Source organism: Pseudophryne corroboree, chromosome 9 (genome assembly GCF_028390025.1).
Source record: "Pseudophryne corroboree isolate aPseCor3 chromosome 9, aPseCor3.hap2, whole genome shotgun sequence".
Classification (NCBI taxonomy): Eukaryota; Metazoa; Chordata; class Amphibia; order Anura; family Myobatrachidae; genus Pseudophryne; species Pseudophryne corroboree.
This window is the reverse complement of record NC_086452.1, coordinates 43,482,226-43,498,769: the sequence shown is the minus strand read 5'-3', so window position 1 is coordinate 43,498,769 and position 16,544 is coordinate 43,482,226. Positions and strand designations below refer to the sequence as shown.

The 16,544-nt window shown below is 48.6% G+C and overlaps 1 protein-coding gene and 1 long non-coding RNA gene across 7 annotated transcripts in view; one reads left to right on the top strand and one right to left on the bottom strand.

Annotated features, from left to right (window-relative positions):
• The window catches only part of FGGY (FGGY carbohydrate kinase domain containing), a 533,714-nt gene that overhangs the window by 460,257 nt on the left and 56,913 nt on the right, over positions 1–16,544 (top strand). For 5 of the 6 annotated variants that reach the window (XM_063939260.1, XM_063939262.1, XM_063939259.1 and 2 more), the window contains 2 exons: positions 8,530–8,604; positions 12,900–13,020. In XM_063939260.1, the coding sequence (XP_063795330.1) occupies positions 8,530–8,604; positions 12,900–13,020 (196 nt within the window). The remainder of the gene's footprint in view (positions 1–8,529; positions 8,605–12,899; positions 13,021–16,544) is intronic. The other variant, XM_063939261.1, reaches the window with a different exon arrangement.
• LOC134957389 (uncharacterized) overlaps positions 12,510–16,544 on the bottom strand; it is a 28,736-nt gene continuing 24,701 nt past the window's right edge. Inside the window, exon 2 of the long non-coding RNA XR_010186581.1 lies at positions 12,510–13,127. This is a non-coding gene — a long non-coding RNA (uncharacterized LOC134957389). The remainder of the gene's footprint in view (positions 13,128–16,544) is intronic.

Sequence of the window (16,544 nt, the reverse complement as noted above, 5' to 3'; positions counted from 1 at the left end):
TCACCGCAGCAGCACGCGAACAGTTCCCAAACTGCGCTGTGTCAGAGATACTGCCGCCCTTGGCCCAAAAGCCGATAGTCATCCCTTTCTGCACCTCGGATAAATCGCCCGTTACCCATGACAGCAACGATTGATATGTGTGCAGAGCCTATCACACACCTTATATACCCACCAAGCCAGCGCACGTCACGTGACGTACTTCATGGGCTACGCGCTGCCGACATCAAATGTAGGAGGTGGTCATAATTATGTGACTCCACCATGTATAATGTGTTAGAACCCCTGATGAGTTGCTGAGAAATCCATCCACCCGCAAGTGCTGAGGTCAAAACAGATGAGCGTTAAAGATCATTTATTTGATATGCCCACTGGCACTTCCATAGCATGCTGGCACTAAATGGGTTTGCACACCCCACACCCTTACATGAAGAACTTAGCATGCATTATTACACTATTGTGTTTTTCCTCTTGGTGTACTGGGACACCATCCTCTCAGGCTGGCAGACATATGTCCAAATATATATATGTATGCGCTTGTTTAAGCATATTTCTGGACGCATATATTATTTGTATGATCACAATATCTGACTCACTAACCAAAGATACTACATGATTTTTCATACTGATCCAACTAGTATATTGAGGAGCAAGCTGCCACCCACTAAAACATTATGTGGACTCGCCATCACTCCCCACCCGCATCATTGAGCCTTGGGCACCCATGACCTATTCACTGGTTGACCGTTGTCCTTCCTTGGACCAATTTTGGCAGGGTCTAGCCACTGTTCACTGGGAACACCCCATAAGAGCTGACATTTAGGAGGTGCTCTGACCCAGTTGCCGCCACAATTTGGCCCATGCCAGTCGCTCTGATCCTTACACTGCCTATTTTCCGTGCTTCCAATACATCAACTTCTAGAACTGATTGTTCACTTGCTGCCTAATATGCCCCCCCTTCCCCAACAGGTGCCACTGCAACGAGATAATGTCATTCACTTCACCAGTCTGTGGATTTAATGGTACGGCTGACGGGTGTGTAATCACACATAAAATATTATGTTCTCTGGAGTAATTATGGTCTTTTTATATCTAAAAAAGAAACAAAAGCAAAAATGTTTACTCCCATTAAGTGATATTAATTGCAGAATGCAGAGTATCTATAATATTCCCAGTACAAGCCAACAATACGCGGAGTGACTGCCTAAGACGCTGATCTCCTCTGGCTATGTCTGAGGCAGCCAGCTGTTGTCTGGTGAGGCCATTAGCAGACAGCCTGTATAAACCTGTAGCGTACAGATCTTGTTAGTATAAATATTTCAGCTAGCTACACACACGGGCCAACGGAGACTGGGCAAATGCTGGATGCATTAAATCTAGCATAAGCCAGTTCCAGACCTGTCTGCGATACGGTATAGGGAGCTTAAGGTATGACCACACCCTGTCAGGTAATAACGGCCAGGCCAAGGTCAAATCCCACAGGTATAGCTAGTCATAAGGTATGTACAGTGGCAGAACAGCAGGGGTGGGGCCTGGTAACGCTGAGTAACTCCCCCTAGGAGCAGAGTGGTTGCTCAGATGTGGCCCCTGCACTAGAGAAAGGCCTGGAGGCTATAGCAGCATCACAGGGCACCATCTTGTTTTACTGAATCTGTCTGAGCGCAACCTGAATGTATTTACAGACCCAACATTACAAGTCTGTCTCTGGTATTTACTATTCAAGAGAGGCGGTCAAAGATGCGTGTCACAGTTTATGTGGGAACATAGCAATAAAGTTGCATGTATGTTCCCTTACACATGTTCTGTACAATATTATAACATTTCTCTCTATATAGGATGCATCATTGTATGGAGTGTTGTACAGCTTGTGGGCATTGAGGTTCGGTGAGGTCAGTGGCTGGGGAGGCACTGGCAAGAATAATACGATGACCATAAAAACTATTCGAATAATACAAGGATGTTAATATGGGATGCGGTCAAGATGCCGCCGGCCGGAATCCCGGCGGTCGAAATACCGACGCCGGAATCCCGACCGCCACAATCCCGACATATTCTCCCTCCGTGGGTGTCCACGACACCCATAGAGGGAGAATATAATAGTGTGCCCGCAGCGTGGCGAGCGAAGCGAGCCCGCAAGGCGCTGCGTTCCGCTCGCCACCCCTGTCAGGATTGTGTGGTCGGGATTCCGGCGTCGGTATTTCGACCGCCGGGATTCCGACCGGCGGCATTTAGTACTGATCCCGTTAATATAGGGTACAAATATCTTCCTTGTATTCTAATAATTTTTATAGTTAAAACTCTGGGGTACGACAGGTGAGGCTCTCACCCGCCACCGCCCCCTGACTGCACATCATTGCTGTGAATTGATCTTGAAATGTTCTGAGGTCACTAATATCTACTGACTGCCCTGTACATGTGAGACCCTGTGTCAGTGCCATAAGTGCGGCCGGAGGCAACCGAGGCTGGGCAGCTGGATATGTCACCCCAACCCCCGCTTTCCTTAATATACAACCTGCCTGCTGCCACTTATACCACTTTCACACCGCAAGCGCGGGTCGTACCCAAGAATTGTACATGGGTCCTTCCCGGGTGTGACCCGCCATAAGACCCCTTTCTCTGACGTCCTAGTGGATGCTGGGAACTCCGTAAGGACCATGGGGAATAGCGGCTCCGCAGGAGACTGGGCACAACTAAAGAAAGCTTTAGGACTACCTGGTGTGCACTGGCTCCTCCCTCTATGACCCTCCTCCAGACCTCAGTTAGAATTTTGTGCCCGGCTGAGCTGGATGCACACTAGGGGCTCTCCTGAGCTCTTAGAAAAAGAAAGTTTATTTTAGGTTTTTTATTTTCAGTGAGATCTGCTGGCAACAGACTCACTGCTACAAGGGACTAAGGGGAGAGAAGCGAACCTACCTGCTTGCAGCTAGCTTGGGCTTCTAGGCTACTGGACACCATTAGCTCCAGAGGGATCGAACACAGGCCCAGCCTCGGTCGTCCGGTCCCGGAGCCGCGCCGCCGTCCCCCTTACAGAGCCAGAAGCAAGAAGAGGGTCCTGGAAATCGGCGGCAGAAGACTTCGGTCTTCATCAAGGTAGCGCACAGCACTGCAGCTGTGCGCCATTGCTTCCCATGCACACCTCACACTCCGGTCACTGATGGGTGCAGGGCGCTGGGGGGGGGGGGGGGGGGGGCGCCCTGGGCTGCAATATTGAGTACCTTGGCTGGCAAATAACACATAATATAGTCATAGAGACTATATATGTGTAAAATACCCCTGCCAGATATACGTAGAAAAAAGCGGGTGAAGTCCGACGAAAAAGGGGCGGGGCTATCTCCCTCAGCACACTGGCGCCATTTTCCCTCACAGCTCCGCTGGAAGGATCGCTCCCAGGCTCTCCCCTGCAGTTTCCAGACTACATAGGGTAAAAAAGAGAGGGGGGGCACTAAATTTAGGCGCAATATTGTGTATACAAGCAGCTATTGGGAAAAATCACTCAGTTATAGTGTTAATCCCTGTGTTGTATAGCACTGTTGGTGTGTGCTGGCATACTCTCTCTCTGTCTCCCCAAAGGGCTTTGTGGGGTCCTGTCCTCAGTCAGAGCATTCCCTGTGTGTGTGCGGTGTGTCGGTACGGCTGTGTCGACATGTTTGATGAGGAGGCTTATGTGGAGGCGGAGCAGGTGCCGATAAATGTGATGTCACCCCCTGCGGGGTCGACACCTGAGTGGATGGTTATGTGGAAGGAATTACGCGACAGTGTCGACTCCTTACATAAAAGGTTTGACGACATAGCAGATGTGGGACAGCCGGCTTCTCAGCCTGTGCCTGCCCAGACGTCTCTAAAGCCATCAGGGGCTCTGAAACGCCCGCTACCTCAGATGGCAGACACAGATGTCGACACGGATACTGACTCCAGTGTCGACGATGATGAGACTAGTGTACATTCCAATAGAGCCACCCGTTACATGATTACGGCAATGAAAAATGTGTTGCATATTTCTGATATTACCCCAGGTACCACAAAAAAGGGTATTATGTTTGGGGAGAAAAAACTACCAGTGGTTTTTCCCCCATCTGATGAATTAAATGAAGTGTGTGAAGAAGCGTGGGCTTCCCCCTATAAGAAACTGGTAATTTCTAAAAAGTTACTAATGGCGTACCCTTTCCCGCCAGAGGACAGGTCACGTTGGGAGACATTCCCTAGGGTGGATAAAGCGCTCACACGTCTGTCAAAAAAGGTGGCACTACCGTCTCCGGACACGGCCGCCCTAAAGGAGCCTGCAGATAGAAAGCAGGAGGCTATCCTGAAGTCTGTATATACACACTCAGGTATTATACTGAGACCGGCTATTGCTTCAGCATGGATGTGCAGTGCTGCATCTGCGTGGTCAGATTCCCTGTCGGAAAACATTGATACAGAGGGATATTTGCCGGCTGGCATCTAAAATAAACGCAATGTCCATTTCTGCCAGGAGAGGATTGTGGACTCGGCAGTGGACAGGAGATGCAGATTCTAAAAGGCACATGGAAGTATTGCCTTACAAGGGTGAGGAGTTGTTTGGGGATGGTCTCTTGGACCTCGTTTCCACAGCGACAGCTGGGAAGTCAGCATTTTTACCCCATGTTCCCTCACAGCCAAAGAAAGCACCGTATTATCAGGTACAGTCCTTTCGGCCCCAGAAAGGCAAGCGGGTTAGAGGCGCGTCCTTTCTGCCCAGAGGCAGAGGTAGAGGGAAAAAGCTGCAACATACAGCCAGTTCCCAGGAACAAAAGTCCTCCCCCGCTTCCTCTAAGTCCACCGCATGACGCTGGGGCTCCACAGGCGGAGCCAGGTACGGTGGGGGCCCGTCTCAAGAACTTCAGCGACCAGTGGGCTCGCTCACGGGTGGATCCCTGGATTCTACAAGTGGTATCTCAGGGGTACAAGCTGGAATTCGAGACGTCTCCCCCTCGCCGTTTCCTCAAATCTGCCTTGCCGACAGCTCCCCCGGACAGGGAGGCAGTGCTGGAGGCGATTCACAAGCTGTATTCTCAGCAGGTGATAATCAAGGTACCCCTCCTTCAACAAGGACGGGGGTACTATTCCACAATGTTTGTAGTACCGAAACCGGACGGTTCGGTGAGACCCATTTTAAATTTAAAATCCTTGAACACTTATATAAGAAGGTTCAAGTTCAAGATGGAATCGCTCAGGGCGGTGATTGCAAGCCTGGACGAGGGGGATTCCATGGTATCACTGGACATCAAGGATGCTTACCTGCATGTCCCCATTTACCCTCCTCACCAGGAGTACTTCAGATTTGTGGTACAGGACTGTCATTACCAATTCCAGACGTTGCCGTTTGGTCTGTCCACGGCACCGAGGGTATTTACCAAGGTAATGGCCGAAATTATGATACTCCTTCGGAGAAAGGGAGTTTTAATTATCCCGTACTTGGACGATCTCCTTATATAAAGGCGAGGTCCAGGGAACAGTTGATGATCGGTGTAGCACTAGCTCGGGAAGTGCTACGACAGCACGGCTGGATCCTGAATATTCCAAAGTCGCAGCTGGTTTCTACAACGCGTCTACTGTTCCTGGGGATGGTTCTGGACACAGAACAGAAAAAAGTATTTCTCCCTGAGGAGAAGGCCAAGGAGTTGTCATCTCTAGTCAGAGACCTCCTAAAACCAAAACAGGTGTCGGTGCACCACTGCACGCGAGTCCTGGGAAAGATGGTGGCTTCTTACGAAGCAATTCCATTCGGAAGGTTCCATGCAAGGATCTTTCAGTGGGATCTGTTGGACAAGTGGTCCGGATCGCATCTTCAGATGCATCGGCTGATAACCCTGTCTCCAAGGACCAGGGTGTCGCTGTTGTGGTGGCTGCAGAGTGCTCATCTTCTAGAGGGCCGCAGATCCGGCATACAGGACTGGGTCCTGGTGACCACGGATGCCAGCCTTCGAGTTTGGGGGGCAGTCACACAGGGAAGAAACTTCCAAGGACTATGGACAAGTCAGGAGACTTCCCTACACATAAATATTCTGGAACTAAGGGCCATTTACAATGCCCTAAGTCAGGCAAGACCCCTGCTTCAACACCAGCCGGTGCTGATCCAGTCAGACAACATCACGGCGGTCGCCCATGTAAACCGTCAGGGCGGCACAAGAAGCAGGATGGCGATGGCAGAAGCCACAAGGATTCTCCGATGGGCTGAAAATCATGTGTTAGCACTGTCAGCAGTGTTCATTTCCGGAGTGGACAACTGGGAAGCAGACTTTCTCAGCAGACACGACCTCCACCCGGGAGAGTGGGGACTTCATCCAGAAGTCTTCCAAATGGTTGTACGCCGGTGGGAAAGGCCACAGGTGGACATGATGGCGTCCCGCCTCAACAAAAAGCTAAAAAGATATTGCGCCAGGTCAATGGACCCTCAGGCGATAGCTGTGGACGCTCTGGTAACACCGTGGGTGTACCAGTCGGTGTATGTGTTCCCTCCTCTGCCTCTCATACCCAAGGTACTGAGAATAATAAGAAGGAGAGGAGTAAGAACTATACTCATTGTTCCGGATTGGCCAAGAAGAGCTTGGTACCCAGAACTTCAAGAAATGATCTCAGAGGACCCATGGCCTCTGCCGCTCAGACAGGACCTGCTGCAGCAGGGGCCCTGTCTGTTCCAAGACTTACCGCGGCTGCGTTTGACGGCATGGCGGTTGAACGCCGGATCCTGAAGGAAAAGGGCATTCCAGAGGAAGTTATCCCTACGCTAATTAAAGCTAGGAAAGAAGTGACCGCAAACCATTATCACCGCATATGGCGGAAATATGTTGCGTGGTGTGAGGCCAGGAAGGCCCCAACGGAGGAATTTCAGCTAGGTCGATTTCTGCACTTCCTACAGTCAGGGGTGACTATGGGCCTAAAATTGGGTTCCATTAAGGTCCAGATTTTCGGCTCTATCGATTTTCTTCCAAAAAGAACTGGCTTCACTACCTGAAGTTCAGACATTTGTTAAGGGAGTGCTGCATATTCAGCCCCTTTGGCACCTTGGGATCTCAACGTGGTGTTGGATTTCCTAAAGTCGCATTGGTTTGAACCACTTAAAACCGTGGAACTAAAATATCTCACGTGGAAAGTGGTCATGCTGTTGGCCTTGGCTTCGGCCAGGTGTGTATCAGAATTGGCGGCTTTGTCTTGTAAAAGCCCTTATCTGATTTTCCATATGGATAGGGCGGAATTGAGGACTCGTCCCCAATTTCTCCCAAAGGTGGTTTCAGCGTTTCATTTGAACCAGCCTATTGTGGTGCCTGCGGCTACTCGTGACTTGGAGGACTCCAAGTTGCTGGACGTAGTCCGGGCCCTAAAAATCTATGTTTCCAGGACAGCTGGAGTCAGAAAGACTGACTCGCTATTTATCCTGCATGCGCCCAACAAGTTGGGTGCGCCTGCTTCAAAGCAGACTATTGCTCGGTGGATCTGTAGCACGATTCAACTTGCACATTCTGCGGCTGGACTGCCGCATCCTAAATCTGTAAAAGCCCATTCCACGAGGAAGGTGGGCTCTTCTTGGGCGGCTGCCCGAGGGGTCTCGGCTTTACAACTTTGCCGAGCAGCTACTTGGTCGGGGTCAAACACATTTGCTAAATTCTACAAGTTTGATACCCTGGCTGAGGAGGACCTAGAGTTCGCTCATTCGGTGCTGCAGAGTCATCCGCACTCTCCCGCCCGTTTGGGAGCTTTGGTATAATCCCCATGGTCCTTACGGAGTTCCCAGCATCCACTAGGACGTCAGAGAAAATAAGATTTTACTCACCGGTAAATCTATTTCTCGTAGTCCGTAGTGGATGCTGGGCGCCCGTCCCAAGTGCGGATTGTCTGCAATACTTGTATATAGTTATTGTTTAACTAAAGGGTTATTGTTATGAGCCATCTGTTGAGAGGCTCAGTTATATTTCATACTGTTAACTGGGTATAGTATCACGAGTTATACGGTGTGATTGGTGTGGCTGGTATGAGTCTTACCCGGGATTCAAAATCCTTTCCTTATTGTGTCAGCTCTTCCGGGCACAGTATCCTAACTGAGGTCTGGAGGAGGGTCATAGAGGGAGGAGCCAGTGCACACCAGGTAGTCCTAAAGCTTTCTTTAGTTGTGCCCAGTCTCCTGCAGAGCCGCTATTCCCCATGGTCCTTACGGAGTTCCCAGCATCCACTACGGACTACGAGAAATAGATTTACCGGTGAGTAAAATCTTATTTTTAGACTGGCAATTGGGGGCAGTGACAGAGGTGGCATCGGGGGCAGATGCGGACCACAAACATCTGTACTGACACTTTATACCAGTTTCTCAAACTCCGCCATTACAGTCCAGGTTTTAAGGATATCCATGCTTGAGCATAGGTGACTTAATAAGTACCTCAGTCAATTTGATTTAACCATCTGGATTCAAGCATGGATATCCCTTGAAACCTGCACTGTAATGGCGGAGTTGGGAAACTCTGCTTTATACCAATGGCCCACTATGATGAAACCCTACCTGAGTTCTCGTTCTGTTTCCAGGTGGTCGGATTAACGCTGTCCAGGGGCCTTGATGACCTGGCTCTGTTGTACTTGGCCACGGTCCAGAGCATTGCGGTGAGACGATAAACTGTTCATGTGAAGCATTTTTCATAATTGTATTCCCTGACTAAAGTACAGTAATACAATGGAACATTGGGGGTCATTCCACTCGATCACTTGTTGCCGATTTTCGCAATGGAGCGATTAAGGCTAAAATGCGCATGCACATGGTACGCAGTGCGCTAAGTATTTTAACACAAAACTTAGTAGATTTACTCACTTCCGAACGAAGAATTTTCATAGTTGTAGTGATCGGCATGTGATTGACAGGAAGTGGGTGTTTCTGGGCAGAAATTGGCCGTTTTCTGGGAGTGTGCGGAAAAACGCAGGCGTGTCAGGGAAAAACGCGGGAGTGTCTGGAGAAATGGGGGAGTGGCTGGCCGAACGCAGGGCGTGTTTGTGACGTCAAACCAGGAACGAAACGGGCTGAGCTGATCGCAGTGTAGGAGTAAGTCTCGAGCTACTCAGAAACTGCTAAGAATTTTCTATTCGCAATTCTGCTAATCTTTCGTTCGCAATTCTGCAAAGCTAAGATTCACTCCCAGAGGGCGGCGGCTTAGCGTGTGCAATGCTGCTAAAAGCAGCTAGCGAGCGAACAACTCGGAATGATCCCCATTGTTCTCAGTCTGAATCCATAGTAAAAGATGTAATATTAAGGGCCGTATTCAATAGCTGTCGGAAGCTGCCGTCTTGTCGGAAAGACCGCAGCTTCCGACAGATTTCTGTCTGAAGGGGTTCGGACCTATTCAAAGAGGGCAGTTTTTTTTCCGACTTGTCGGAAAACACGTGGATCGGCGGAATAGGCGTCGATCCGCGTGCTTCTGTCGGAAACGGGGCCAAATCCGACAGGTTTTGGCCCCCTTTCCAACAATCTCAAACCGACTTTAAAAAAAGTCGGATTGAGTAGGGCGTCCCCCCGGCCAGGCTCCTCACTCCCAGCAGCGCCTCCCCCTGCCGCCGTGGACATGTCCCCCTGGCACCAGCTACCCCCGCCGGCAGCCGCACTCAGCTCCCTCCGCCGGCCGACGCACTCAGCTCCCTCCGACAGTCGGATTTGGCCGCTCATTGAATAGCCCTTGTCGGATCCATTCCGACAAATGCATGTCGGAATGGATCCGACACTTATTGAATATACCCCTAAGGCCTTATTTTACTTGGTCATAAGGGAAGTTTAAGGACATATAATCCTCTGCCCATTGGCTTATTTACCTCAATGAGGAATAATATACAGAAAACTATTCTATCAAGCTTTATTTTACCCACCCAGACGACTTTACCTGGATGTCTGGGTTGCAGCAAGTAACGCATATTAAATATTAATTATGCAAATATTATTACTCCTGGCTCTCCAGTGTGTCAGGGGAGATCCTATTGATCGTTATACACGGCAGGATATTGTTGCTGAACTCTTCACAATGTGAAGTATGTTGGAATCAGCTGGTTTATAGTATTCCCAGCCTTGCACATATTAACAGGCTGTGGGGGAGATGTCTCAAGCCTTGTAAAGAGTGGAGAAGTTGCCCATAGCAACCACCCAGCTTCCACCTACCATTTTGTAGAATGCGCTTGATAATTGCTAGCTAGAAGCTGATTATTTTTTTTATTTTATTTTTTAGCTATGGGCAACTTCTGTACTCTTCCACTTCTTCGTTCTTTAGGATGTTTGATACAAATGCCTCCTCATACCTCCAGCCACAATACGCCACACAGCGCAAGATGCCAGGCGCGAGTCAGTCGCCACGTCCTGTGCATCTCTGCTCGCGTCTTTTCTTTGCCGATGCGACTAGGACGCAGCAGGACAGTCTACTGATTATTTGTTAAAGTGTGAGCGAATGAGTCTGTATACGAAGGTCATCTGAACTTGGCCTCGGCTGCTGCATCGTAGTACTCTGTATACAGAGTCAGTGGCACACAGATATACAAGTGTCCCATAGAAAAGTAATCAGCGCAGTCTCCTCGTGTGTCCTAGTCTCATCGCATTGTTACTAGGACACATTTGCAGCAAGACGCACCATCGGGATTTGACGCCGGAAATGACGTGCCGAGAGGGGCCTTACTGCAGCAAGGATGTATGGGGACACCTGTACATCTCCCTCTGCGTTATTTTAACATGAGCGTTTTGATATTTTGACCACAGTATTAGTCTTAGGCTGTGTACACACTATTCCGACACATCCGCAGAGAAAGCGGACGATTTGGTAAGCATACACACTTACCAATCGGCCGCTCGATGTGTCTGTGCAGCCGTCACAACTAGGCGGACATGTAAATTTGCCCCTGCAGCCAGTGTACGGGCAGCTGACGGGTCACCCGCACACACAGCCAGATATACTGTATAGTCAGCTGTGCTGCACAGCCGATGTGATAGGTCTGTGTATGATGTGGTCACGAGCTTATCGGGTGTACACACCCACTGATGACCTACAGATGTATCGCCTGTTCGGTGGAACGTACGATATACCTATCAGTGTGTTACTGGCACTATACTCAGGGCTGGAATTATATAACTGAAGCTTGCAGACACAAAGCCCGAGTCTGAGCTGGAAGTAGCGACACAGTAATCACATTTAGAATTGCAGTTGCAGAAAAGGGACATTTTTGGGAGTGGCTAAAAAATATGCAGAGATGTTGCATCATATGGGGGGGACGCAGCCGTGTTAACAATAATAATTTTATTTATATATCGCTCTTTCTCTAATAGGACTCAGAGCGCTTAACAGATAGACTGAACATAATACAGTACAGAAACAATGCAGCACACAAAAACTTCTAATAAAATAGAGAGAGCATGGAGAAAGAGCGCTATATAAATAAAATGATTATTACTAAAGGGATAATTAAGGGAATGCTGAGTAAATAGGAAAGTCTTGAGTCTCTTTTTGAAGGATTCTAGAGTGGGGGCCTCTCGCACTGTGCGGGGACGCGAGTTCCATAGAGTCAGAGCCGCATGGCTAAAAGCTGGACCCCGCAATGAATTCTGGGAGATTCTAGGCCCTGGTAAATGTCCTTCATCTGCAGTGGGGCAATATGGAATCAGAAGCTGCTTCAGGTAGCTTGGGCCCTGGTCATGTAGGGCTTTGAAAGTCAGTAAGCCAATCTTCAAAACGATTCACCATCTTACAGGCAGTCAGTGACAGGAGTAGAGTATGGGTGTTATAAGGCTGAAAGCAGATACAGGCTGAGACGCTGAACCACTCAGATAATATACAATTATATTTTCTCAACTCAGTTCTGTAGCTTTATCATGTGTTACAGAACACATTATAGAGTCTATTTACTAAGCCTTGGATGGAGATATAGTACCAGCAACCAGCTCCTAACTGCCATAACTGCCAGACTGGATTTGAAAAATGACAGTTAGGAGCTGATTGGCTAGTACTTAATCTCCTTCCACTTTATCTTCATCCAAGGCTTTAGTAAATAGACCCCTATATTCTTTAACAAGTTATAAATACGAATACAGTTTATTTTCATTTCATAATAACTAGTTTAGCAGCGAACATGCCTCGCCTAGTCTTTGATCTTTCTGCTAAATCAGCTGTTCTAATTTCAATCAAAGCTAATGCATAGCTCACAACATTTATCCTGGCCACGTAGGGCCAACTAACACCAAGACGCATTTCGCGTGAAACGCGTCCTCAGTTCACTGCCTAATACATTCAGCAATGCCCACTTCCTGATGAAACCTCACCCACTCTCCTGTACGCCACATCCCCTTCAGAGATAACAAACCAGGACAGTCCTTACAAAGATTGAACTATCAAGGAGTATGCCAATATTTGATTGGCAGCAATGGGTTAGAGTACCTTGCATTGTGCTATTAAGAGGTGTACTTGCCTCTTACATACAGTGAGTACAAGCATTTTTAGCAGGCACGACCAACCTCAATATTACTATAACAAAATGACCACATGAAGCCATTTAGAATACCGTGCCTCATACCTCAGTGAGGTCATTAGTGGCTGGTTTATTTTTGAGGGGCAACGTGAATACTTGCTCTACTTTATGGAATAAGCCCCATACTAATGGACAAAAGCCCAGCAGAGAAACCTGGCAACAGAGCATTTCTCCATCTAGAACAGTGAATTACAGAGCAGAGAATTTCCATTGTCACAGATGAGATCACAGAACGTTGCTGGTTGCAGCCCGACACGTGTTTGGCTCTGAGCGTTTCCCACTTTCCGCGGTTTTCGTGTATATATTCCAAATAAATAAACAAACAAAAAGATACTTTCAAATCCTGAAACCAATCCACCCCAATCCGCGGCCCTGGCACTCTCTCATCTTCCTCTCTCTGTTTGCTTTTGTAGTTGGGAACAAGACACATTTTGGAAACAATGAAGGTCTCAGGGCATCATATCGGCAGTCTGTTTCTGTGCGGGGGGCTGAGTAAGAACCCCCTCTTTGTGCAGATGCACGCTGACATCACAGGTAAGACGCGGGACTGACAAGTGGAAGCACTGAGTGTACAAGCTCTTCTCCACAGGGATCAATGTTACTTCCAGCGTGGCAGGATCCTGGATGGGATAATGCACCTCCTACAGCAAATAATAAAGATATTATAAGTCACAGAGGAATTCAGGGACCATAAAAAGACTGAGCGCTTTCATACAGGTCACTGCCGTAATCATTTACATTATTGGAGGCACTACTTTTATATAATATGCCAGTTTCCCTGACACTTAAATATAATAGAAAGAATAATATTTACTGTATAAATGTTTACTTTAGAGAAAATAAGTTACTTGCAAAACTACACTATCACAGTGCCTAAATTTCCATGGCTGTGCTTTGTGACATCACACATCGATATCAGACTGGAATGGTATTGGGATCCTGGTGCTTGGGAAGCCGGCAGTCAGAATATCTAACCCTCCCTCCCACAGCCTAACACTCCCTCCCTGCAGCCTAAACCTAACCATCCCGCAGCCTAAACCTAACCCCCTCGCATCTAAACCTAGACCTCCCTTCCGCAGCCTAACACTCCCTCCCTGCAGCCTAAACCTAACCTCCCTTCCCTGCAGCCTAAACCTAACCATCCCGCAGCCTAAACCTAACCCCCCACGCAGCTAAACCTAGACCTCCCTCCCGCAGCCTAACACTCCCTCCCTGCAGCCTAAACCTAACCTCACCTCCCTGCAGCCTAAACCTAACCTCACTTCCCTGCAGCCTAAACCTAACCCTCCCTCCCTGCAGCCTAAACCTAACCCTCCCTCCCTGCAGCCTAAACGTAACCCTCCCTCCCGCAGCCTAAACCTAACCCCCCTTGCAGCTAAACCTAGCCCTCCCTCCAGCCTAAACCTAACCCTCCCTCCCGCAGCCTAAACCTAACCCCCCTTGCAGCTAAACCTAGCCCTCCCTCCCGCAGCCTAACCCTCCCTCCCTGCAGCCTAAACCTAACCCTCTCTCCCGCAGCCTAAACCTAACCCTCCTCGCAGCCTAAACCTAGCCCTCCCACCCCTGGCGGTCTCATTACAAAAGACAGCACCTGCAGCAATTGCATACTTTCTCAGATCCCCTGACTGAGGATGCAGCACTGTTCCCTCCTGCATTCACATCAGGCCCTAAGTTATTGTGAGGGATTAGTGTTGGGAAGAACATCCTAAAGCATCAGTGTCCAGAGCTGATTGTAGGAGATAGGCTCACTTCAACCACACAAACAGGGGGCACAAATGAGACTGGTGTAGTAGGCACCGCTCGGCTTCAGACCTCAGTACTGTAACATGGCTGCCGATGGTACATTAACGCAGACAATGTATTTAAACATTAAAATCTGTGTAAAAGGTCATTTAAAATGTATGTTGTCCTAAATAATAGATAGATGGCTTGTGGGTCTCCAGAGACGGCCTGACAATGATAGAGCCGGACACTGCTCAGTAATTCCCACTGTAGGACCTGGAATCCAGACTCTACCCAGGGAAGAGGAGATCCGGGTACATTTTCCAGGCTGCCCACTCTCTACTGATACAGGCCCATAAGGAAATGGTCGGGCTAAATAACGGACGCTGATAGGCACTCACAGTACATGTTGTTATGGGTCCATACGTATATGGCCCAATTCCCTGTTCTGCTGATGCCAATAGATATTGATGATCAGTGATCTGTCTGGAGATTAGCAAAAAACAGCATGATGAAAATACACGATCGCTATCATTTTTTGGTTGGAATTGAGGATTTCCTACATGTTGGCTTTTCCTGATCCCCAAACCCAGGCATTGAAAAGGGGAATTGCCCCAGTACTCCCCTAACGTACGGACCCCATTATCCCCAGATCTGCCGCACTGTATCAGTAACAACAGAAAATAGTTTCAAATAAATAGGTGACTATGATAAAAAAAAAATTATTTTTTTATTAAGAACCCCAAAACTAGCTGTGATACACATATTAGTTGTGAGGGACAATGGGGGTCATTCCGAGTTGTTCGCTCTGTAATTTTTTTCGAATCGCAGCGATTTTCCGCTTAGTGCGCATGCGCTATGCCCGCAGTGCGACTGCGCCAAGTAAATTTGCTATGCAGTTAGGTATTTTACTCACGGCATTACGAGGCTTTTTCGTCGTTCTGGTGATCGTAGTGTGATTGACAGGAAGTGGGTGTTACTGGGCGGAAACTGGCCGTTTTATGGGTGTGTGCGGAAAAACGCTGCCGTTTCTGGGAAAAACGCGGGAGTGGCTGGAGAAACGGAGGAGTGTCTGGGCGAACGCTGGGTGTGTTTGTGACGTCAAACCAGGAACGACAAGCACTGAACTGATCGCAGATGCCGAGTAAGTCTGGAGCTACTCAGAAACTGCTAAGAGAGGTGTAATCGCAATATTGCGTAACGTCGTTCGCAATTTTAAGAAGCTAAGATTCACTCCCAGTAGGCGGCGGCTTAGCGTGAGTAAATCTGCTAAAAGCAGCTTGCGAGCGAACAACTCGGAATGAGGGCCAATGTTCTGGAACCCAAAACGTGACTTACAATAGACTGTATTTCTAACAGCCATGAGACCCCAAATATAGATTCTGCAACTACACTTAATTACGCTCCTCTGGCGTACACCCTTACGGCTGCGAGTGCTGAAATACCCTTTCGGCCGTTGAACATGCGCCACATGATGTCCCTTGCACTTAACAGAGATTTGTGTTCTTTTCACTAATAAGGGCTGTATTCAATAACTGTCGGAAGGGGTTCCGACCTATTCAATAGGGGATGATTTTTTCCGACAAGTCGGGAATAACCGAATGGGGCCAAATCCGACAGGTTTTGGCCTCCTTTCCGACAAACTCAATCTGACTTGAAAACAAGTCGGATTGAGGTGAGGAGACAAGCGGTGCTGCGGGCCGCGGGGGGAGCAGAGATCGGCGGCCGGCGGGGGGAGCTGGCTGCGGAGGGACATGTCTGCGGCGGCGGGGGAGGCGCTGCAGGGAGAGACCTCTCCCTGCAGCACCTCCCCCCGCCGCCGCAGACATGTCCCCCCGCCGGCCACCAATCTCTGCTCCCCCCGCTGCCCAGCTTACCCCCGCCGCCGTCCCGCTCACGCCCGCCGCCATCTGCACTCCTGGCCGCTGCTGTCAGCGCAGCAGATGTAAAGTGCAGAGAGAATTAGATTTGGGCGGGGTGTGTTCAAACTGAAATCTAAATTGCAGTGTAAAAATAAAGCAGCCAGTATTTTACCCTGCACAGAAACAAAATAACCCACACAAATCTAACTCTCTCTGCACATGTTACACCTGCCCCACCTGCACTGCACATGGTTTTGCCCAACTGCTAACAAATTTGCTGCTACGATCAGGTCTGAATTAGGCCCATTAAGCAACGTTTTTTTTCAAGCAGTTTTGAAGGTATTTAGTTTATCGCAGTAATTATATCACTATAGAACGTTAATTTTCTTTTTTTAAACTGTGCTAAAAATAAACTCGTTTCTAGAGAAGCTATAAGCTGCAAACTCACAAATATTGTTTCAGTCCAGAAAATCG